General features: G+C 31.7%; 1 protein-coding gene across 1 annotated transcript; it reads right to left on the bottom strand.

The window, feature by feature from the left end:
- Positions 1 to 1,571: 1,571 nt before the first annotated feature.
- LOC127735085 (voltage-gated hydrogen channel 1-like) lies at positions 1,572 to 17,970 on the bottom strand. The gene is made up of 6 exons (XM_052245186.1): positions 17,838 to 17,970; positions 12,232 to 12,356; positions 5,110 to 5,210; positions 4,747 to 4,800; positions 3,180 to 3,318; positions 1,572 to 2,382 (listed from the first exon to the last, which is right to left on the bottom strand). The coding sequence occupies exons 1-6, from the start codon at positions 17,867 to 17,869 to the stop codon at positions 2,255 to 2,257; spliced, it is 579 nt and encodes a 192-aa protein (XP_052101146.1). The 5' UTR covers positions 17,870 to 17,970; the 3' UTR covers positions 1,572 to 2,254.
- Positions 17,971 to 23,768: the final 5,798 nt, after the last annotated feature.

Genomic DNA, 23,768 nt, shown 5'->3' with positions numbered 1-23,768 from the left:
TCGACATTCAAAAATAAGTGTCCACACTACAGACGGTCAGGTGCTTCATCATAGTTGATAGCTTCAACACATGTCGACTAGTTTATTGTGATATGTGGTTTTCAACAGGGTTGTCCACTTGTTCGGCAGTTAATATTTTCACAAATGAGAATTAGCTATGTGCTTAAAATCTTTTGATATTGGTGTTGACATTGGGGAGAAGAAGAATGTATTTTTTTGCATGATGATGACATTGTACAGTTAGCAAACACTGACAATGAAGAACCTATTAGATAAGTTATAGCATTGGTGTACTGACAATAAAATGACTATCAATGGACGTAAGAGTAATGTTGTTCAATGTCAGACCGGCCTAATTTGAACAATGAATTTCTTGACTTTAGCATTACTTCTAAAGCATGCAGTTGCTAAGTTAACAACCAAAGCTTAGGCCCAGTAATAACTAAGTGTAAAGCTATTGGTGGCATTTCATATGACGTCTATACAAAACCAATTTGATTCACTTGTAAGTCCTATGTTAAATATTGCTCCGCATTTCCGGGCTACAAGAATTTTTCATTTATCAATGTGATTCAGGCGAGAGCTTGTAGATTTTTCCTTGGTGTAGGTAAATACACACCCATCCCAGCTTTCATGGGAGACATGCGACTGGTTTCAATTTATCATACACAGTTATTTCAAGACACTTGCATAGATTAATAAGGACACAGTGGACAGTTATTTTAAAACACTTGCATAGATTAATAAGGATGGAACCAGATCGTATAAACAGGAAACTATTTGTATGGGCAGATGATATCAGTCTGAAACATAAAATTGTCAAAAATTGGAATTCAACAAAGTTCACTGAATTTAATTGAGTTGGATATAAGAAGTATGTTGTTGGTTTATATCGCATTGGCAGTTTTGTAGATTATAGGTTGTTGATTTGCTAGGGGCAAAAGTATAAAAATAGTAAAAACAAACCGTCATTTAAGGGCAATAACTCCTTAAATCATTATGTTAATAAAACCTCCTAGAAGGAAAGTAGGTGGATCTTTTTCTGCATCTATGATGATTTTCAAAATAATAAACAAATGCTTACATTTACACTTATATAGATTTGGTTCAAAGGTATCAGATTTTTTTTTTGAAGTGATGGTATTAGCTAACAAAATCGCCTTCTTTTTATTTTTGTTGTTGTGAGTCTTGCTTTTGTTTGTTTGAAATGTTGTTGTTATTGTAGGAAACTTTCTTTTCTCTAATCTTTCTGTCTTATTTTTTTTACAAAGAAATATATTTTTTTGACAGTCAATATTTTACTTCAACTGTATTAACCGTAATTGTCTCGTGAGACTAACGTTGATGTAGATAACGATCCGGTTTTTTGAGGCCTACGTGTTGCCTCATCTTAAGTTTTTTCTACAGCGTTTTGTGATGGATTTTTTTGTTGTTATTTTTTTTTCTTTTGTCTGCTTTTCTTCAATTTATGGTTTTGTATTGCCTCCCTCGGTATCTCCTTTCTTCTTTTCTTCCATAAGTAAAGATGCAGACTTCTTTTGTGTACGTTTGAAAAAAAAGATAAAATAGAATTACATTGTAAACAGTTTTTTTTCTGATGACATATATGAATTATACAGAAAAATAACACATTTTACATATACTGACAATTCTATCAGTTTTAAACAGTGCAAATGTATTAAATATATGCAGTCTGAGTGAAAACGTATTCGTGGTATCCGACATGGTAGAGGTTAATTTACTTTTTATACAAGAAGACGGTTAACAATTCTCCATTTATCTAATTTATCTAATGCCCACGTTCTAAAACTGCTTTACATCAATATTATACAATTTGAGTTATTTTTCCTATTTGAACTGTCCACCAACATAACTTTTGTGTTTATCTATCCTTCAGTCGGACAGATGATTTTTTAAATTGTTGACAATTTGCTCAGTGTTTACTCTGCATTACTTTCAGTTGTCGATGGCTTGCTACGATGTTGTGATAAATATGCAGTTGACATTTACCTAGGACGTTGATTTTGTGTAGTTTATTACTTTATTTGCTGACGGTACTTTCACGACAGCTGGATTCAAGGCCACAGTGACCAGTTGGGCTGCCCGCCTAGCAAATCGATGTAAACTGGTAAAGGTCAATGACATAATCTTATGTAAATAATGGAAGCCTGACCAGAGTGCATTCTTTTGATCGAATAAAAATGATAAAAGGATGAATTGATAAAAATATTGAAATAATGATCTGGGCTATGCGTTATGAATCGTTTTGTATCTTTTGTAAGATTTCTTTATAATGGTCCCGTTCCTCCTCTGCTTTCATTCTCGCTTTTCTTTCTTTCTCCAATTCTTCTTTCATGTCCTTCCGTACACAGATATTAACGGCTGAAATCAAAACGGAAGTAAAATTTACAGATTGTTACAACAAAGTACAGCTGAAAAGACAATATAAAATTTATTTTTTTTTAATGAAAAGACAAGAATTAAATGACCGCCTGACCTCCGTGAGCTTTCATTAAAAAAAAAAATTTGTGCATCATTTATGTTAATTAACTTCGTCTTCTATATCATTATATACATCAGAAATGATAAAGGTCAAAGTACTGAGTCTTAGGGACACCTGCTTTCAATGTTCCAAGTATTGATTATGATTTTTTTAAGAAGCTCTTTCCGTTTCCTATTACTTAGATAGGTTCCAACTAAATCAAATAATTTGCTTGTTATACCATATGTTTTAATCTTTGTCAAGATATCTTTGTACTAAAGGCGGTCACAAGTCTTGGAGATATCACAAAAAAGCGAACAAGTAATTTTTTGTGATAAATCTCAATCATTTGATGATATGTTGCCGTGCATTAGACATTCACATTTACACTTGAAAGACAAAATCTTATAAACAAAAATGGGTCAATAGAAACAAATATTGTAGTTAAATCTATTAAAGATTGTCTTCAGGAAAACAAAATCAAAATGACCCTTTGCTCAAAAGCAACTATTTATGTATACTTAAACTAAAAAAAATATGTATTTGTAAAACTTTGCGGAAAAATTTGAATTGGGTTTTTTACTCGTTTGTTTAGAGAGCATATTTACCACATATTTGTTTGCTAACAAAACATATTTACAAAATATTTGTTTAAGAGAACATATTTATCACATATTTGTTAAAAGAACATATTTACCACATATCAATTTAAAAAATCTCCATAGTCGTAGAAGGATCATCAGGATGACTACATCTCTAACAGCTCTACTGACTGGTGCAAACGTTAGGGCTAGATCTAATACAAATGACAGTAATACTATCACAGCATCAAACACCTATATAGAAATGACAATATTGAATGACTCCAGCTCTAACGGTGTTACTGATTGGTGCAAAAGTTAGGACAATATCTATAGAAATGACAGTAATATTATCACAGCATTAAACACCAAAAAACCCAATCAAATTATAAAGTTGTCCCAATGAAGGTAGGATTATTCTTGGGGATGGGTGTCTACCATTAACAAAGAAAACAAACACAGTTACAAGAAAACAAGTCAAATTGTTGTTAAGATGCATCAATCACTATATACAAAATAAAACAGTGTTAGTTCAGTACCATCCACGTGCTCTTTGATCTATGATTTGTTTCTATATTCTTTAAGTTAGTTGTTTGGTGCTTCGTGTCAATCTGTTGAGTCAACCAATTTCCAAATGTGCCTGTCCCAAGTCATGTACCTGTACTTCTGTGATTGTCATTGTCCGCCATTTCTGAATGTGCCTGTCCCAAGTCGAGGGCCTGTAATTTAGGGGTTGGCAATGGTTGCTATCTGACATATTTGTTTTTCGTTTAATGTTTTATCATAAATCAGGTTGTTGTTTTTTTTAATTTGAATTGTTTCACAAATTGCCATGTCGGTGCCTTTTATATTTGACTATACGATATGGGTTTTGCTAATTGTTGAAGGCTGTACGGTTTCCTATGATAAATTACAGCCATGTCATTTTGGTCTCTGGTGTATAGTTGTCTCATTTGCAATCATACTGCATCTCCTTGTTGATATAGTGGTCCTAACTACACTAAACGTATGAATATGATTTAAGTGCGCCCGACAAGTGTTTCTAGACCATCAAATGGTACACCAGACCAAAAGTTTAGTGAGTTGCATCCTTAGTTAAAGTATGATTACATATAATTACCAGGTTTAAACTCACGATAAACCTACTGCTTGTGAAGTCGATGACGCCCCGGAAAGATAATTTGACCGAACATAAAACCCTTATTTGGCATGACGGCCGCCTTAAATTTGACAATAAATATTGCGTAGTTGGGTACTACATCTTATATGGAATACAAACTTAGTATTGCACTCCCATTTCATTAAAGTTATTTATTGGGTTCTCGACGCAAACTCTCCATCAGTTTTTTTTCTCTAATAAGGCTAAATTTGACAGATTGAACCTCCAGAGTTATCAAATGAAAATCAAAACCAATTTCAACATATTATTTGATGTATGGATATGACTGACTGTAACCCTTTATATGTATGTCCTAACAACATCCAGTAGATTGTGTAATTTTAGTATGTTGACAAAACTTGTATTTTCTAGACCACGCGCGTCATTTTAATAAAAATAAAAAACAAAAAATAGTATTTAACAGATTTTCATTTTGAAAAATATGGTTTTATTTTTGTTTTGTTTTTTTTGCAACAGAAATGTTTTAGACTGGGTTTTGTCTTTAACTATTAACTTCAACGTACGTTTAGTTTATCTTTGAAAAATTCCACTCCGTCAACAATGATTCTTAGTACAATCTGAAAGTTAGAAAAACATGATATAACAAAAGAAGCAAGATATAGTGGTCCGGTGGCCTGGATTTAACGCTTGATGCAAAAAAAAAAACAAATAAAAAAACCGGAAAATACAAATCAAGATTAACAGAAATAAACTGTTAGTGGACATTAGAACTTTTTTTATTTTCAATTACACTTAACTTGCATATGTAAGATCAAATTACTTTCTCGATCTGGGACATAAACCATATAAATGGCATATTCAAATTGCCATCTTTCACTATGACTTGTTTTTATCAAGGATCTTCATAAAAATGAAATATCAGTTACCTCTATTACGAAGAGACAGATAATGGAAAAACCAAAGTAATGAAGTCCATTTTCCACGTTTTTATGGTTTTTGGCTTTGGCTTCTTCAGTTTCTCCTGATACTAAAAAAATAATAATAAATAAGCATGCTATGTCTCCTGCATATGAAATTATTTATCTCTACCACTATCAGGTAAGACTTTAAAATAAAAAAAAAATATATAGTAATATGGGGAATATCAATGGTACGGTCATAGTAGATCAACACTTATTAGTGGGGGCAAAGTAGCTTAAAGTGTATATACCTTTTGCATTTGATCGTAACTTTTCATAAATAAATGGGGAATGTGTCCATGGGACACATATGATGCCCCCGCTTGCATACAACGTTAGAAAGGGACATAACTCAAGAACGGTACAAGTGACGCTTCCCAAATTCGTACTTGATCTGAGTTTTGTGGTAAAAAGCAAACTTAAGTTAGAGAGCGGAAACGAAAAATTTAGCAATTTTTCCATTTCTAAAGGGGCACAACTCTAGAACGGTAAAAGTGACGCCACCAAAATTCAAACTTGATCTGTGTATTGTGGTAATAAGCATTGTGTATAAGATTCATAACGTTTAGTTGAGGCAAACTAAAGTTAGAGAACAAAAACGAAAAATTCAGCAATTTTTTCATTTGTAAAGGGGCATAACTCTAGAATGGTAAAAGTGACGCCACCAAAATTCAAACTTGATCTGTGTTTTGTGGTAAAAAAGTTTCATGACATTTGTTTGAGACAAACTTAAGTTAGAGAACGGAAACGAAATTTCAGCATTTTTTCCATTTGTAAAGAGCATAACTCTAGAATGGTAAAAACTTGTATTTTCTACGCACTCCTGTTTATCATTCATACGAAATGTTATGACGTCACAGTAGTCAGGAAGTTCGAATAAATAAAATTAATAATTCCCAATTTTCTTCTTTATTAGTGTTCATATCCAGATAAAAATGTGTTTTTTATGGTATTATGAACATAATAAGATGATAAGTAAAAAATCGCGAATTTTCCCTTTAATTGGACTAGGATTGTCAGTTTTCATGTCGAAGGTCGGCGGTTCCCTCCGGCTTCTTCCACCATAAAAACTGACTGCCAAGAAATAGTACAATAGTGCTGAAATTGCGTTAAATACCAACAAAAGAAAGAAACACCCATATCTGATCAAAATCTTTTACTGCTATTGAATTATTTTCTTCCCGTACTCTAATTCGCCGATAGCTTTTCCGTATCAAGTGACCTTAACTAAGAATTATCTCGTTAGCACTTTGATAACCGCACAACGCAAATGCGAGGGAAAACCATGATGAAAGAAAAGGCAAACAAACGTGAAAATTAGATAGTGTTAATTGATTCTTAAAGAATAAAATTGAGAATGGAAATGGGGAATATGTCAAAGAGACAACAACTCGACCAAAGAGCAGACAACAGCCGAAGGCCACCAATGGGTAAAAACTGTTTATACATCAAATCATTTAACAGCTGTTATGACAAAGTTTAATTTACAAGTAGAAACGCATGGAAAATATATATAACAAAAAAGAATTGAACATCACTCTATTGCATGTCTATCATCTTACTGATTTTCCACGTGATCCATGATTCTGTTTTAATTGTTTATTCAGGTCACGTTCGGTAAACCTCGGCAATAAAACATGAACGTTAATGAGCAAGAAATATTTTTTCACTAAATGAAAAATGTTTTGTCCATTACATGTTATGGATTCGTAATAAATGTAAAAAAATCGTGCATAGAGGACTTAGTAAGGAAAATGTATTCGTGCAATGGTAAAATAATTTCCTCTTGAATAATAAGATCAGTCCCGAGAAGATCAGTAATCGATTAACATTAGAAGAAGAAACTGTTGTGTAATGTATATCCAAACTATAATCATCATAAAAAACAGTTCACAAACTGTACAAAACGTTTGTTCTATAATATGAACGAATGGCCATATAAAACTAAAATCAAAAGAATTGGTCACTTTTCTTTTATAAAAGTTTACAAATTTAATGAATGAAAATTATCATATATTCTCAATAAATCACCAAACCATACTACTACGTTGATCAAAATTAACCTTTTTTAATTTAATGCAAATTTTCTGTTCGGAAAACGTTCTACCACAACTTTCCAGTATTAAATTAGAAATCATTGGATCCTTTATAAAAAAGTCTTTAGAACATACTATGTTACATAGTGCAGGGGATTCATAATCTTTTAAACTTCATTTCATGGTACTTGTATTGTCACAGTTTATACTATTTTTCGTTGTGAACCCCGGAGTTTTTATAAGGGACGTATTATGGTATACCGTCGTCCGTCCGTCCGTCCGTCGTCAGCATGTAGGACAATAACTCAAAAACGCTGTAACCAATTTACATGAAACTTCGGTGAATTGTTTATATCTATTGAGGTATCCTCTCTTTCGAATTTTATAAATTTTAGATTTTACGTTTCCGAGTTATGGGATTTTATTAGACGAACTAGAGGCTCTAAAGAGCTTGTGTCGCTCACCTTGGTCTATGTGCTGCAGTGCATATTAAACAAAGGACACTCTTCAACATTAAAGACAAGAATAGAATTCATGACAAAATTCTCTGTTTTGGTGATGGTGACTTGTTTGTAGATCTTACTTTACTGAACATTCTTGCTGTTTACAGTTATCTCTATCTATAATGAACTTTGCCCAGTAGTTGCAGAGGAGAAAATTTTTGTAAAAGTTAACGGACGACGACGACGAACAACGACGGACGCCAAGTGATGAGAAAAGCTCACTTGACCCTTTTGGACCAGGTGAGCTAAAAAGGGGTGATTTTACAGTTTTCGGACAATATTTTAAAAGTGATTTGAGGAGTTTTCGTGAAACTTTGGTGACTTGTTTATATAGATTAAGGTAACCTCCCTTTAGTTTTTCATAAATTTTTGATATGACATTGAGAAATTATTTATAGGTTTCATAACGAGTGAGAATGGATATCGCTTGATATCAACTCGAGTTATTTAATTTCAATATAATAATAAACGAACCCGGTTCGGCGAGTTTATTATTACTATTTGAATTAAATAACGACTCGGAGTTGATATCAAGCGATATCCCATTTTCACAAGTTGTTAAACCTATTTGTCTTAAGGTCAACACTCTCATTGTGTTAAATTAAACAATTCCGCGTATCGTTGGTCTAGTTTTTTGCACACGCGATGTACATCGTCGTAACCTTTGAAGGTCATCAATGACCTAACGAATAGCCAATGGAAATGCCGTAATATCGTCTTATGATGCTGGATTAGCAAATCAAATTAACGCAAATTTTCGTATCACTTTTTCGTATCACACTCCGTGCAGTGCATGTGAAACAAGAAATGTCTATTCATGCAAGAAAAAGTTAATAATTAAGCCACAACCATAAGAGAATGAACTTTATTCTTTGAAAACGCGACGGGCGTATCATGCGCCCATGGCGCAGCTGTTTATTCAAAAACGGAGTAAGAAACCTACTGGACAGCAGAGAAGAATCAGAAAAATGCTATGTAATAAAAAATATTCTACTAAAAGACGTCTGCTCCCTGCCCCACAAAAAATTTCATTAATAACAAAAAAAAAAAAACAAACAATACACACATTTAATCCGACCAGTTTTTATTCCCACTGACAATAAAATTTGAATTAAATTTCATATAGAGTTAACAATGAAATGAATAGTTCATCAGCTTAACACACTATATGTACGTACGTCTCAATCCAAATTGGCTATGCTTACATTAGATTAACAAACAACAATATATACAAATGAACGATACTTGTTTATAAAGTGTAAGTGTTAGTACACCATTATCAAACTGATGAATGCATTGGTTTCGTGCCTTTAAAAGTACATAATTTGAACCTTTTTTTGTTTGTTTTTAAACTTAAATACAATGACACATAACCTTTTAAGCTATAGGAAATTGGTATAATCACTCGATAAAACACGGACGCAATCGAAAAAGCCCGGACTGCTCTCGAAAAAACTCGAACACATAGAAATGAATTTTGTCTCAAAATGTCGTTTTCAATGTAATAACAAGAATTTTTGTAAAGTGTCTGTTTATCTAAGGATATATCGATTCCATGTATGCATTTCCATCGACTTTTGCATTGGTATGTGTATAAAAATGGCTTTATTCTGTTTTTTTTTTTGGAATAAAAGCATTGTAAGGCTAAATTAAACTTTTTTAACGAAAAATAATGTCGGATTGATAATATCTTTTTATCTCAAATACTAACACACATTGTATATCCTTGTATATTAAATTCAAGCTTCTATATCACGTCTTGTCAGAAAGGAAGTCTGTTTGTTTACATTTTTGATCATATTCACTCGAAAAAAAGTGGTCACACTCGAAAAAACCCGATCAAATCACTCGAAAAACCACGATCCTAGCCGGGCACTATACCTACTGTGAAGATACAAATGTGTATGACACTTGTTCGGCAATAGAAATACAATGTTTAGTATTTCAGGCATTTTGCTGATTGAGGTCAATAAATGAGTTCCTGACTAGCATCATGTGATGCAATTCAAATCAATCAGAGCTTTTATTATTGTTTTTATTTCTTTTTAATAATCATCTTTGAATAAAAGGAGATTAGGGATAAACATTAATGAGACAGCAATATACATGTAGCAACAAAATGTTTAACACAAAAGACATTTAGATGTCACTGTACGGCTAATAAAGAAAGACTAAAGTGTTCTGTAATCTCTGAGTCATACAACATTAGTACTATCAACGAATGGTAGAAAGAAAACTTTATCTACCAAAGTAAAAAAATCAATATAACTTTTATAAAAAAAAATCAATGGAACAGGGAACAACGATACCAGACTCTAGGTATATGCCAATAGGTCTATGTTCCTTTGGAATGTCAACCAAAGATGAAGAACTGGATCTTCCATCACTGTATTAGATACCTAAACTACATAAGTGTTCTTACAAACAACGGTATATTGCTGGGTCTTCCAAGTGCTCCACGAAACCTCTTTCTAAATTATTAACATCTATTTTATCAGCAATCAAAGCCGGGCTCCAAAGTTATTGTGAAACTGCATAGCGAATCAGATGTGATACTAAAAAATTCCAAAGATCTTTTAGAGTACATACAATCTAAGACTCTCTCATCTTGCAATAGTATTAAAACATTTGACTTTTCTACACTTTATACAACTATTCCCCATTCCAAACTAAAAGACAAATTGAAAGAGTTGGTATTACTTTGTTTCATTAAAAAGAATGGCGAACGTAGATACAAGTATCTTGTCTTGGGGAGGGATAAATCCTACTTTGTAAAGAATCACTCTGATTCAAACAAAAAATTTTCTGAAACTGACATTATCAAGATGCTTGATTTCTTGATTGACATCATATTTGTATATATTTGTTACGTTTGGAGGACGTGTTTTTCAACAGACTGTCGGAATTCCAATGGGAACCAATTGTGCCCCTCTTCTTGTCGACTTGTTTCTTTATTATTATGAGGTTGACTTCATACAGGAACTTCTTAGGAAGAAAGATAAGAAGTTAGCAATATCCTTTAACTTTACGTTCCGCTATATAGATGATGTTCTCTCACTAAATAATACAAAATTTGGTGACTATGTTGAACGAATCTATCCCATCGAACTAGAGATAAAGGATACTTCAGATACAGTTAATTCTGCCTCATATCTTGACTTACATCTAGAAATTGACAATGAGGGTCGGTTGAAAACAAAACTTTACGACAAAAGAGATGATTTCAGCTTCCCAATTGTGAACTTTCCATTTCTATGTAGCAACATTCCAGCAGCGCCTGTATACTGAGTATATATCTTCCAATTGATACGATATTCCCGGGCTTGTATTTCCTATCATGATTTCCTTGATAGAGGATTGCTGCTCACAAGAAAGCTATTAAACCAAGAGTTCCAAATGGTGAAGTTGAAATCATCCCTTCGTAAATTTTACGGACGCCATCACGAGTTGGTTGACCGTTATGGAATGACCGTTTCACATATGATATCGGATATGTTCCTTATGTCGTAACTACAATACCCTTCCCTTTTCACGAATGTGACCTACCGAATAAGACTATTTACCGGATTTGTAATAACATTAGCAACACGACGGGTGCCACATGTGGAGCAGGATCTGCTTACCCTTCCGGAGCACCTGAGATCACCCCCAGTTTTTGGTGGGGTTCGTGTTGCTTAGTCTTTAGTTTTCTATGTTGTGTGATCTGAATTATTATTTGTCTATTTGTCTTTTTATTTTTGGCCATGGCGTTGTCAGTTTGTTTTCGATCTATGAATTTGACTGTCCCTCTGGTATCTTTCGTCCCTTTTTTTCAATATATTTATATACCCAGGTCTATTTACAATAGTCGTCAAAACAGTCCCACCATTGAAGCTCTTGGAGCATGCACATGCAAAGATAAGATAACATCTGATAATTAATAATATCAATGTGAATATTATTTTAGGTAATGGTTTGAATTATTAAACTATTTATATTTTAACAACATAGTATTTCGAAGGAAAACAGATAGGACGATGCCCTTAGTCCTTACAGAATCCTCGATTGAGTTACACGCCTTCATTGATTTCCCTTTATACCTGAATTTTAATATATTTTATTGTGATAGTGACATACACAACCTTTTATTATATTTATCACATTATACTTCATTTTGAATTACATGGTACAAATTTAAACCAATCTAAAAATGTTTCTTTGGTGAACCAAACCAAAGGACTTTTCTCTTTTTCACTCTATGCAAAGGTAAATCAACGGACTGTCCTCAATATACCGAATGACTCCCTTGATGTTGGTGTTGTACCGAATAGGAACTGGGAGTTGATGTTTAGTCACTGGAAGATGCAGAGCCTTATCGTTTTAATTACTTGTTGGAAGGGTGTCTATTTTGTAAACTTGAGTTGTGGGTTACAAATAATCTTATCGATACAAATGTAGTTACTTTTACCGACCGTGCGAGACCCTCATGGGTAGTCAAGGTCGTTTAATACCCCCTAGTAGTAGTTAGTAGCTTCTTCCCATCGTTTTTATTAATATTTAACTTGACTTACCTGGTATAACATCCAAATCAACAAGTAACAACATCAGTACTATGATAGCATCTAATACTATCAAAATAACCACAAAAGCATGGAACAGTTTGTTGTGAAGAATTGAACCAAGCTTGTCTTTCCAGCTGGAAATAAGAAAAAAAAGGTCCATTCTTAAAATGTGTGTATCCTTTTTAACCCTGTTAACACTACTATAACTTAACTGACACCTTCAGATGAACCAGTCCTAGGACAATCAGTACTATGACCGTTTTCAGTAAACATATCATTTAAAAAAAAAAAAAAAACATAAATAAAACTAGTAAAATTCTTCAGGCAGTTGCATATTTGTATAGATGGCACGAAAAATTGGTAAAAAATAACGTTCTCAAATATTTATTCTTGAATCGATATGTTATCGTAAGATTTGTAAAATATCATTGGTTCAATAATTTCTTTTTTTAGTTTATTCGTGAAGAAGTCAGTGTTAAAGTGTTAAATTGTCGACAATTAACTGAAATAGACTGACATGACGGTTAATACATAAATATCAAATTCGGTGACCTGGTGATTTTTTTTTATAATACGGGGCAATTGTATGCTTCTTTAATATGATATTTATGAAATTTCCCGAAAAGGAACGAAAACCCAGAAAATGTTTTATCGACCGCAATTCATCGGTTGTCGTCATCATGTTGTTTAAGGTTGTTCAAGGTTGTTCAGGGTCTTTCAGTACTTTAGTAGTATGACCAAAAAGATCTACCATTTAACCATTAATGAAAACGACGGGAGTATATCAACGATGCGGCTAATATTAGATATTTTCGAAAACTTATCGATACTGACGCTTACACCTATGCACAGGACGACAGGTAATCTTTTTGAGAAGGGGTCATCTCAAAATGTACAGTGAACACAGGCATTTATAAAATATGTATGTAATTTACACTTTAAATACTTATAAAAAAATATTTCCAATGATTTGTTAAATCTATTAGCTTTGTTTAGAAGCTGAGAATTGACCAATCTACAATTGGGTCTGTGTGTAAATTAGTAGAACTTTACACAGGAAGTCAGGATTCTACTTCCTCAAAATTATCTCCCCAATACGCCGACTAATTTTTACATCGCAAAGGCCGTGAGGGCATTCCTATGTATTGTTGCCACAGAGATTCTTCTTACGTAACTTTAGTTTTTGACTGGTAACCGATCTATGAATACGCGGACATTATCGAGTGCAAAATAACATTCCTTATCGCTTGTTATTAATACATTTCTTCAATGAATACTCATAAAAATATTTCTTTTAGAACATAAATCAATAATATGAAAATGTTTTGTCGTTAGAAATATATATATAAGTAAAAAAAATCATAAATATCTATGCACATGTACATAGTGTTAACGCATGCGGAAGAATATCTCAAGAAGGTTTTGCGGGAAAATATGAATGCCTACTCAAATCCAATCTATTAGAAAAATCGAATTATTACAGAACAGTGTCCACCATGCACTTGCACTGCACTATTATTAGAATAGTAGAATAGAATGATATACAAATGGATGAAAATTATATATACATGCAACTGTTATATACAAATATTAATATAATATATAACAACAAACCAGAGTATACTGATTTGTATCACAAAAAAATAATAGTTATTACGGTGAGGTTGAATTCCCTGTCATTTATTCATCATCCAAGCACGAACTTGTCTCAGAAAAAAATATATCTCTGTACATTAACCTCACTTTCAGGTATAGAGATGTGATTTTATTTCTGAGACAAGTGCTTGTGACCATCCACAAAACTTGCGGTCATCCGATGTTCAGTACTTCAGTACTTTGATTTCAATCGTGAAAATAGAAGTCATTGTAGGGATGACGCGCTGTCAATTTAGCTCTTGAAAAACGATAAATCTATCTTCATGACATAATAACGATCCTTACATAACAGTTGTATTTTAAAAGACAAATGTATCTACTATCTATAAAGCATCATTTTATGTACTTTTAGACCTTTTGTCAACTAAAAACTATTGTCTGATCGGTTGTCATGAGGAGTTTTCGAAAGTTATAAGACACTAAAAAGTATTTTGTGGAAGGGCAGACTAAACATTTACAGAGGTTGAAGATTATAACCCTAGATAACACACACAAAAATGCATTTTTAAAGTCAATGACTTTTAGTAAAAAAAAATCAATGTAATATGCTTAAATCTTTCTCTGTAAAATAAATGAACGAAAGTAAAAAAGAATGTAAGTAAGAAATACACATCCAGTTTAATCGTTTGAAGTAGCACGAAGCTTTTTTTTTTTTTGTTATTCAAACACACCTAATCTTTTGTTATGACACATTAGAAAGGTATTTCACTTTACTCATATATTTCATGTTTTGGTACTGTGAATTTGTAATGCTATTATATAAAATGCAGCCTAAATATATAAAAATAATGGATCTGAAGCAAAATGATGTATCAAATACTTTTGCCTATACGTTTTCAGGACAAAACAGTCAAGTCAAATATGCTTGAACGTAAAAAGGTGTACCCAATTTTCCCTTTTGATAAGATTATTGCCATTTCTCCAAAAAAAATAACATAAAATGCAAATTACTGCTTTAAAACATCAATCAGTTTAATTTAACAATTAGAAGAAAACAGTTGGAATATCACAAATTCATCACTTAAAGAATTCCAAAACTAACGACAGCATTTGGTTTTTCTCAGATTCCGAATAAATAAATATATAAAACTACAGGATAATGAATTTATATTTATTTTTATTTCTGTTGATTCCAACCAAGTTTCACTAGGCTATTCATTCAGTATGATTTGACCGTTTGATACGGTCCCTCTATTTTGCAGTAAGTGTTGGTATCGGTGTCGGTATTATATATTTTCCGTGTAGATAACTTTTCGAAAATGTCAAATATCCATCTCACAACCAGGTAATACATGTGAACAAGGACGAAGTCCGTATTATTTTCGTGCTACTTTTGGTAATCAGATATATACAGCTTTTCGGGAAATACGTATGAATTAGATATTGAGAAACTTGTGATGATTTTTTAAACATTGTTTTACCAATTTGATGTACATTCTATACAAAAGTGCATTTTATAGGAATACTTCTGGAATTTATATATATACAATTTGAAATAAAAAAAAATGGAATAATTATGCTAAAAGCAGTAAACGATGAACAATTCTGGCAGAATGTAACCAACAACAGCCACTGTGTTACTTGCTCCTGACATGGGTCAGGCACATAAATAATGTCCGATCAACCCTTCCCTAACCTAAGACAGTGGTGCAACAACATACTGTAAAAAAGGCTAGACTAATTAGTTAAGTACTAAGAACAAAACAACTAACAGAAAGATAAGGAGACAAAGTAACGATCAAAGACTACTTAGATCCTGCAGTTTCTAAAAGCTAGTTCAAAGCCCAATTTCAACAAATAAATATATCATGTCTTTGAAGACTAAATATCAATCAGTACACCTCCAACGGATTTATCGTAAAGATGTCCTAAGCAGTGACGCGTCGGATTTCAATGTAATTACTATTCAGTTCAATTCAATATTTTATTTACGTCTCACCTAAAGCATAACATTACACAATACAATTATAAAAGATACATTTTGTATACATAAGCCAATCTGTACAAATTTAGGAGAGATGATAACAACTACAACAACATGTATGTACATTAATAAATATTAAACATGAATGGCAAAATTATACAGCATAATTATTTATTATTATTTACAATATAAAACTTCTCGGCGTCTTTTCAGAATAAAATTAACTGGGCCTGGTATCGAAAGTATCCTAAGATATGTCATAAGATATATCTTAGGACAAATTTTATGACCATCTTGTGACTATCATAAAATTATGATATGTCATAGAATGTAAATCAAAGCTGTCCCAAGATATTCATACCTATGCTGCTCTTATGTGTCATAAGTGACCATATTTAAAAAAAAAATTGAATAATGATTAAAAAAAGATAAAAATAAATAAATACTATTACATTGATAAATATGAAGACAATTATTACTACCATTCTTATTGTTTACGAATATTTTATTGATTTCATTATGATAAACATGAAAAGGAATATGAAAAGGAATAGAAATCTGAGTTGATAATTTGTTTACATTTAGTTTGTATATACAAAATTTTAGAACTTCGTCCGTTCATGTATTATTATACACGAAGTGTTATTCAATTGTGATTTGTTACATTGATTACCCGCTTAAAGGAATGCACGTGCAAATACGTTAATAAACTACTATATAAGGAAAGAAACAATATATATATATATATATATATATATATACATTTATTAAACATAATCATGAATAAGAAAAGGCCAGATTTTACGTCACAGGTGATTCAAATTTTAATTGACGAAGTGGAGAAGAATTAATCTGTACTTTTTAGCAGAATGAGCATCACAACAACAAACAGTGCCAAAAAGAGAGCATGGGAGGCTGCATGTTAAAAGACAAATGCAGAAGCTGACATTGATCACCTTAGAACAGTGGAAGAGATGTCGTTACTTTTATGATAACCATAAGACCATCATAAGTCATGTCGCGAGGTGTCTTAAGTTTACGACAAAAGTTGTGACATATCGCAACTTGGGACACTTTCGAAAACATATCTTACGACTATGACATATCCTAAGACCATCGTATGACATGTCTTAGTCATAAGATACTTTCGAAAACCAGGTTTTGGCAAATAATGTTATAATATCTTGATTCGAAAATAAAAATACCATTTTCCGACAGTCTGTAAAACTATTAAAATGTTCATTACTTTTAAGAGATTCATTAAAACGAATTTGTCTAAGATCATTATCATTACTTTCACAGCAAGGAAAAAGATTTCCTTCGTTGGTCTAACCTTAGACTAAATGTTATCACAACTTTAGAGACTTATTGTGGATGCATGATCCCACCTGAAGGAATTTTATCAAAAAAATGATATTTCGCATCCAGCTTTTTGCGGTAATATAATGATAAAACTAACAAGTTTAGGGATTGTCCATCGTTGTCTTTCTTTTCTTTTTTCCTCAATGTTGTTCAATTACTCTTTAAATCTTTTTTTTTTTTTTTTATAAAAACAAATTCGGTTGTTTATATTGTTTGAAACAAGATTAAAATTATGCTTTGTTTTTTCTGCATTAAATTATTTACATTTTGTTATGCACAATGCACAAAACAGTGTCTTTCTGTGCTGCCGTTGCCGAGTAAACTCTTCTCTGAAGTACAGGTGTCGACTGTCATATCAATTTTAGCGGGGGGGGGGGGGTTATGGATAATTTTCTGTTTGTGGCAGATCTTTATTAATTTCTGTTTTATTTCTTCCCAACTTTTGCTAGCCTTTGCCGATTTAGAGCTTTATAGATTGCATTAGTTTGATACCTGTCTATTGTTAAAGACTACATATGTTGACCTACCCAATGACTTTTGGATGTTAATTTTCGTTTGGGTTGCTTCCTCTTTAGTGTTTATCCAACATCTCGTTTTATTTCAACTGAAATATAACAGGAATGAAAATAGTTCCTTTCGTTTAATAAGCTTTTCTTATATATGTATGACTTACCTTTTATGAGAAATTTCTTCACTGTATTCCATCTTAACAACATTTGTCTTTGTTATGGGGAAGAAATATTTATGACTACATCATATGTATAATTTAACATTGATAAGGGTGATTTATTTGAGGACAAATTTAAACATTACCTATAAGATTGGGTATTCTGATGTTACGTTTTTGTGCACAATACATGCAATATTTATCATTAAAACCCGAGTTGAATGATTTATATATAATATATTTTTAATTGTATCTTGCTTTCATGTACATTTATTGATAGGTTTATCTTCATTCCTGTAAATTGGCCCATTTTCTTTATCTTTTAACTGTACTTTTTAAAGATGCATCCGTTTTCTTTTTACTTTCAGTTTAGATCCGGACCTTGAACAAGGAAGTGAACAAATATAAAACTATTAATTAATTATTGATTATTATTGTATTGCTTACGGTATCTAATAGATACAATGAAAAAAAAGTCGTGTGAAGCAGTGAACCTGCCTAAGACATGAACTCGAACCGTGTGTTGTAAGGCATAGGTTAGAAGAATATCATTGACAATTCTTAATCGTTATTTGATAAAATATCATAGCGCGTGTGATTCGTCACATATTTTCCAGGTACACATTAAGATCCAAGATATAAGATATTTAGTAATCTAAAATCCAAACAATGGGAATGCTACTTTATAACACAAATAAACAATAAACAATACAAATATGTAACATGTACACACACAAAATAAAAACTCTTGTAAAGCTTGTATGTTTCTTTTTCTTTCATGGCTTGAAAAAACCTTGAACGGGTGAATTAAATTGTTTTTCAGGATGTTTTTTTTTTAAATTACAGCATATTACTTCCTACATTGATATCGAAACCGACATCCTATTTGTTTAAACTTTGATTCAATTTTTAAAATTCTGCACTTGTGTACGACATTTGATTTAAATTCACTTATAACTTGTGCAATAATTTATAGTATGGATTTTGTTATAAAAGAAGCATTGATACACACTATAGAATTTTTATTCAATGGCCACACAATAAACCTTATTTACAAAATACAAAAATACCCAGATAGAGACAGGAAATGTAATTGATACATGCATGCTAGTTAATTATGATAGTACAATTTGTACAAAATGATAACTTGTACACAACATATATGTACCTTATGTCATTCTACAGTAACTGATTAAAACAAAAAGAGGACGAGTTTAACCACATTTCAGATGTCTGTCTTAGAAAGCTTGTCAGTTAAAACATTTACTAACAAGTCTATTTACGAAAACGAAATTTTCTAAACTTGTGTGCTTTATTAATAATGTTATCGCAAAAAGATGGTGTGAAATATCACTTTTTAAAATTAAATTCATGTAGGTAGAGTCCTCTTTCATCAATAAATGTCTTTAATTTTCATGATAAAAATTAGTAAAAGTATTGACCAATTCTATATCTATTCCCTGTTAAAAGTTTTTTTTTTGTAAGTGAAAATGATATGTTCTTATTATATCGATTATTCTAAAGTTAGAAGCTATTTCTTGTTTCCAAATAACATTGTGTCTGTACTATGTCTTGAATATGATAATCACCAAATGTTCCAGTGATCACTCTACGAAGAGATTTCCTTTTTTTTTTAAAGGTATTCTCCCGATTCTTTTACCAACCTCTTCTAGTGGTTTTTTTTTTTCAAAATATTTTGGAATAATGAAATTATACCAGATCAACCCTTTGACTTCTTTTAAATTCGTGATCCATCCTGTTTTTGAGGTGAGCACTGTCTTAGTTGTCACGTGTGATTTAAGTATAAATAGCTAAAACATACAGATTCTGTAGTTTATTTCGTATTTGAATAAGATATTATAATACTAGGTAACTATCATGAAAACGGAGCTGTACTCAAAAGTAAAATTTGTAATCCTCTTTGATAAAAGTAAAACTATATTTATTATCGTGAAACGCTAATATGATTGTATGATAATAAAGACTTTATTCGTAACCAATATAGCTTATAGTAGAAAAAACATTCAACAAAAATACAAATGACAAAGCATCAGTGGAAGTGTTTCATGGACAAACAATATTAAATGACAATAGCCGAGAATCATATACAATAATCAGTTAAGGGTTTTGTTTTCAGTAAAATATAAATAAATCCCTAAATTATTGATTCATTTTTTTTACATTATGGACAGACAATCATAGCTGTACAAACTTGAAACAAGGTCTTTTCAATAAAAAGATTTTAATCATTTATTTCTCATTGAAACATTTATCTCATACTTGTGAACAAAGGTAAAATGATACTCGGCGTCTTCAATTCAATATTTGTTACACTGACATAATGACTTAGATAACTTAACATAAACGCACAATTCTATCGATGTTCTAATATCTAATATCTACAGCGGCTTCTTTTAATTTCCGGGGCACCTGAGATCACCCCGAGTTTTTGGTGTTGTTCTTTAGGATTTTGTATGTAGCGTTTTGTAGACTTTTGTTTGTCTTTTCGCCGTTTTTTGTCTGTTGTCAAATTGACATTAATTTATTCATCTTTCATCGACTTATAAGTTATAATTCTCGCTTTGATATCTTCTGTCTTTTTTCTTAAGCAAACAATTATAGCCTACGGTATTTGCAAATGTATACTAGTCAACAAAAGAAACGATACAAGGCAATGTATTTCCCATATATAATGAAATTGGATACACAGTACCAAGGTAAATAATTGCCCAATTGGTCTAATATTTACAGAGTGTTATTTTCTTATCAAAACTATTGATTTAAGGCAAATACGCGAATTTTTTTATTTGCAAATTTTGTTATTTCAAAAATCGTATTTTCACCCAAAAATTCAAAAATAGATATTAGAACTTAAAACTTTAACATAAACATGTTCTGTTTAAAATTTTGAATGCCTTAACAGATATTTGAATACTAAATTTTCATCTTCGAAATTAAGAGCCGACTTTTGTCATCATTTTCCGCAAAATAAATTTGACCCCTGTGTTCAATAGCACGGTATTTTCTCACTTTCCAATTTGGTCAGATTTTTTAATCATATGCATTACCTTTGAAAGTTAATGTTTTTTATTGGATAATTTAACAGTTTTTCCTATTTATTATATTCTATGATAAATTTGAGTTCAAACTTGTGTATCGTTACTTTTGTTGACTAGTATATGTACGTGTCTTATTATTGTTTTGTTATTAATGTATAATTATGAACCATAAACAGACATATGTTGGAGAACAATCGATGATTCGACGAAAAAAAAACGTGTTTTTACTTCAGTCACACTATCATTCTGTACTCTTTTTCTAAATTCATATAAAAATGAATTAAAGTAAATACTAGTAGTCAAGTTTATGTGTGACTTAACGCACGTGTACCCAATGTGTTGTTGGAATTAGATCATACCACGACTGTCTACTATGACAATACACTAGTTATCGTGCTTAGAATACCCCATTTGTAATTCAAAGTATAAGAAAACAGGAAATAGGTACATAACAGATCCGAAAACCGTACACAGGTTACAAATAATCATTATTGAGCCGCTTACCCACCATGAATTAAACCAATCTGTTCTGTAGTATTGAAGAAATGTGTGACGAAATTTTGTTAGTTCATTCGACATATTGAATATTCAAAGTATCGGCAAACAGGTAGTGTGTGTTTGACATATCGAAAAAGCGCACAAGCGATACAACTTATCACTGACAATCTGCTAAACTAATATAAAGTCGTTCTGTTTGGTAGTTTCTGAGAGGTGAAAACAACGACGATATTAGTTGTTGGACGAACGGACGGACAATATGATTTCAATATTGCATTCCACTCCCCACTCCTCGAGATTGGGGCATACACTATATGAAAATAAGAAGATCTCTATCATAATACATCGGATCGGAATTGTAACGTTGCCACAACCCTTTTAGGGTCCAAATGTGGCCTATTGCAAAGCAAAATTGCTGTCCCTATCCAACGTACCATTATCCTCAAATGGAGTCAATCTGAATTTGCCACCCTTTGTCTCGGTCGATCCACTTTGCAAAACTTGACAACCTATTGTATTTATTGAATCGGTTCTCGTGACATCCTGAATAAGCATGAAATATTTCCCACTGGACGTTCAACTATCAATCTATCTTATTACAAAATGGATACATGCATGTCTGTACTTTTATGATTTAATATTTAACAATAGATCATTCAAACATTTATGTATGAGAACATTCAATTTAGTCTGCATTTTTAGTTTCCTTCTTACAAACCACATCTTATTAATTATGATTGGGAAATTGATGGCTGTGCTATAAGTATCTATGAACGAAGCCTGTTAGACTTTAGGTTTTCACTCCGTCAGTCCATGTAGTTTCTGTTTTGTCCGTCACACGTTTATTTTCATATTTGTTCCTGAATGCTTAGAGATATCAAATTTATTAATATGGTATACAAGTGCTTCATCTGTAGTTACATGCAGTTCACATTTTGCTCCCGAAATTTCAAGTTTTTCCCCCTCAAATAGTTAAATATACTGATCTGATTATAGTAATGTGAAAATAAGTTATAGATCAAATTTGGATTTTGTTCTGGTCGGTAAAATTTTCAAACAATTTTGTCCCTATTACAAATAGAGGTATATTGACCTGATTTATCGTATATGATCATCTTATATGAAGTAACAGAGAAAGTTCGAGTTCCATTCCGTTCAGAATTTTTTTTATATGACAGTCCATTGGACTTCAAAATTTTAAGAAATGCTTTACTTTCACTTTAAAAAATATTTGTATGTATGGAAAAAAATAACTTGTCTATTTTTTTTTTCTATAAAGTCCTCTCATGAGAAGTTTCATATTAAGTATTTTCTTCCTTAATATAATTTCAAGGAATTATGCAACTTGTACACAGAAAAATATTTATAAAGAATTGTGATCTCAACTTTTACTTTAATCGAAAGGAGACAATATATTTAACAATTATCACAGAAAGCTTTTTTTATATATATTGTTGTTTCATTGAACATGTTAATTTCCAAAATAAGAATCACAAGATATAAAAAATATGCGTAAATGATATAACAACCAAATAACCGGCACAAAAAAAAATGACATCCAGAAGTCAACATACGGTCTTCAAAAATAGACAAGATTCTATTCAACATTTGCCAAGTTGTGAGTCAATTTGACAGACGATGTCCAAGATATGCCATTAACAACGAATAATTGACAAAACAAAAAAAAAACAACAAAAAAACGTAACCGCTGAAGAGGTTTCTGACTTGGACAAGAAAAATTGAAAAAATAACAGAGGAAGATCAAATTTTAATTTATAACTTAGAACGTTCATCATTTTGGAAATTAAGTTGTTTTGGTTAGAGCATTGGTATATTTCCTTTTCAGGAAACCCCGAAAAGTTTATTTGAAAACAAATTTTACTTTATTTGTTTGTACTCATGACAATTATTTAACTTTTCCTTATTTTTGATTCACACACAAAAAAAGACAGTTTTTGTCGTGTTTTGAGTTCCAATTAATGTCCTGGATGACATTCATGTGCGCTTGGATGTCATAATATGTTTTATAGAAAGTAAACTGTGAAACAATGCACAGGGCTTGGGTGTCAGTCGATTACTAGATACAAGAATAAGATACAAACTGTTTTAACAGGGAACCAGTATAGCTTGGGTGTCAATCCCTGATGAGAGATCGGCTTGGATGACACTCAGAGCTGACCAATCATTTGTCATCTCTAAGAAAGTGAAGTTGAGTTAAAGTTTAGACCTAAATATGAGAGGAGATTGTCCACAGAATCAGAAACTTCTGTCTTTTGGAGGTTAAGACACATCTAGAACTATTAACAAGGTAAGTCAACTTTAAAAAAAATGTCATTTCTGTTATAATTTCATTACAAAAGTTCTAATAGTTTTTAATGGA

The sequence above is a fragment of the Mytilus californianus genome, unplaced genomic scaffold (assembly GCF_021869535.1).
Source record: "Mytilus californianus isolate M0D057914Y unplaced genomic scaffold, xbMytCali1.0.p SCAF_3, whole genome shotgun sequence".
In the NCBI taxonomy this organism is placed as follows: Eukaryota; Metazoa; Mollusca; class Bivalvia; order Mytilida; family Mytilidae; genus Mytilus; species Mytilus californianus.
Note: the sequence above shows the minus strand (reverse complement) of the source record. Positions and strands in the feature narration are given on the sequence as shown.

Excerpts from the sequence above, each read along its gene's own strand:
- LOC127735085 (XM_052245186.1), bottom strand. The coding sequence starts at position 17,869 with ATGGAATACAGTGAAGAAATTTCTCATAAAAG. Across the intron at positions 12,357-17,837 it reads GAAGAAATTTCTCATAAAAG|CTGGAAAGACAAGCTTGGTT; the intron begins GTAAGTCATACA and ends TCTTATTTCCAG. Across the intron at positions 3,319-4,746 it reads TTTTCAAAGATAAACTAAAC|GTGTTTGATGCTGTGATAGT; the intron begins GTACGTTGAAGT and ends ATTTCTATATAG.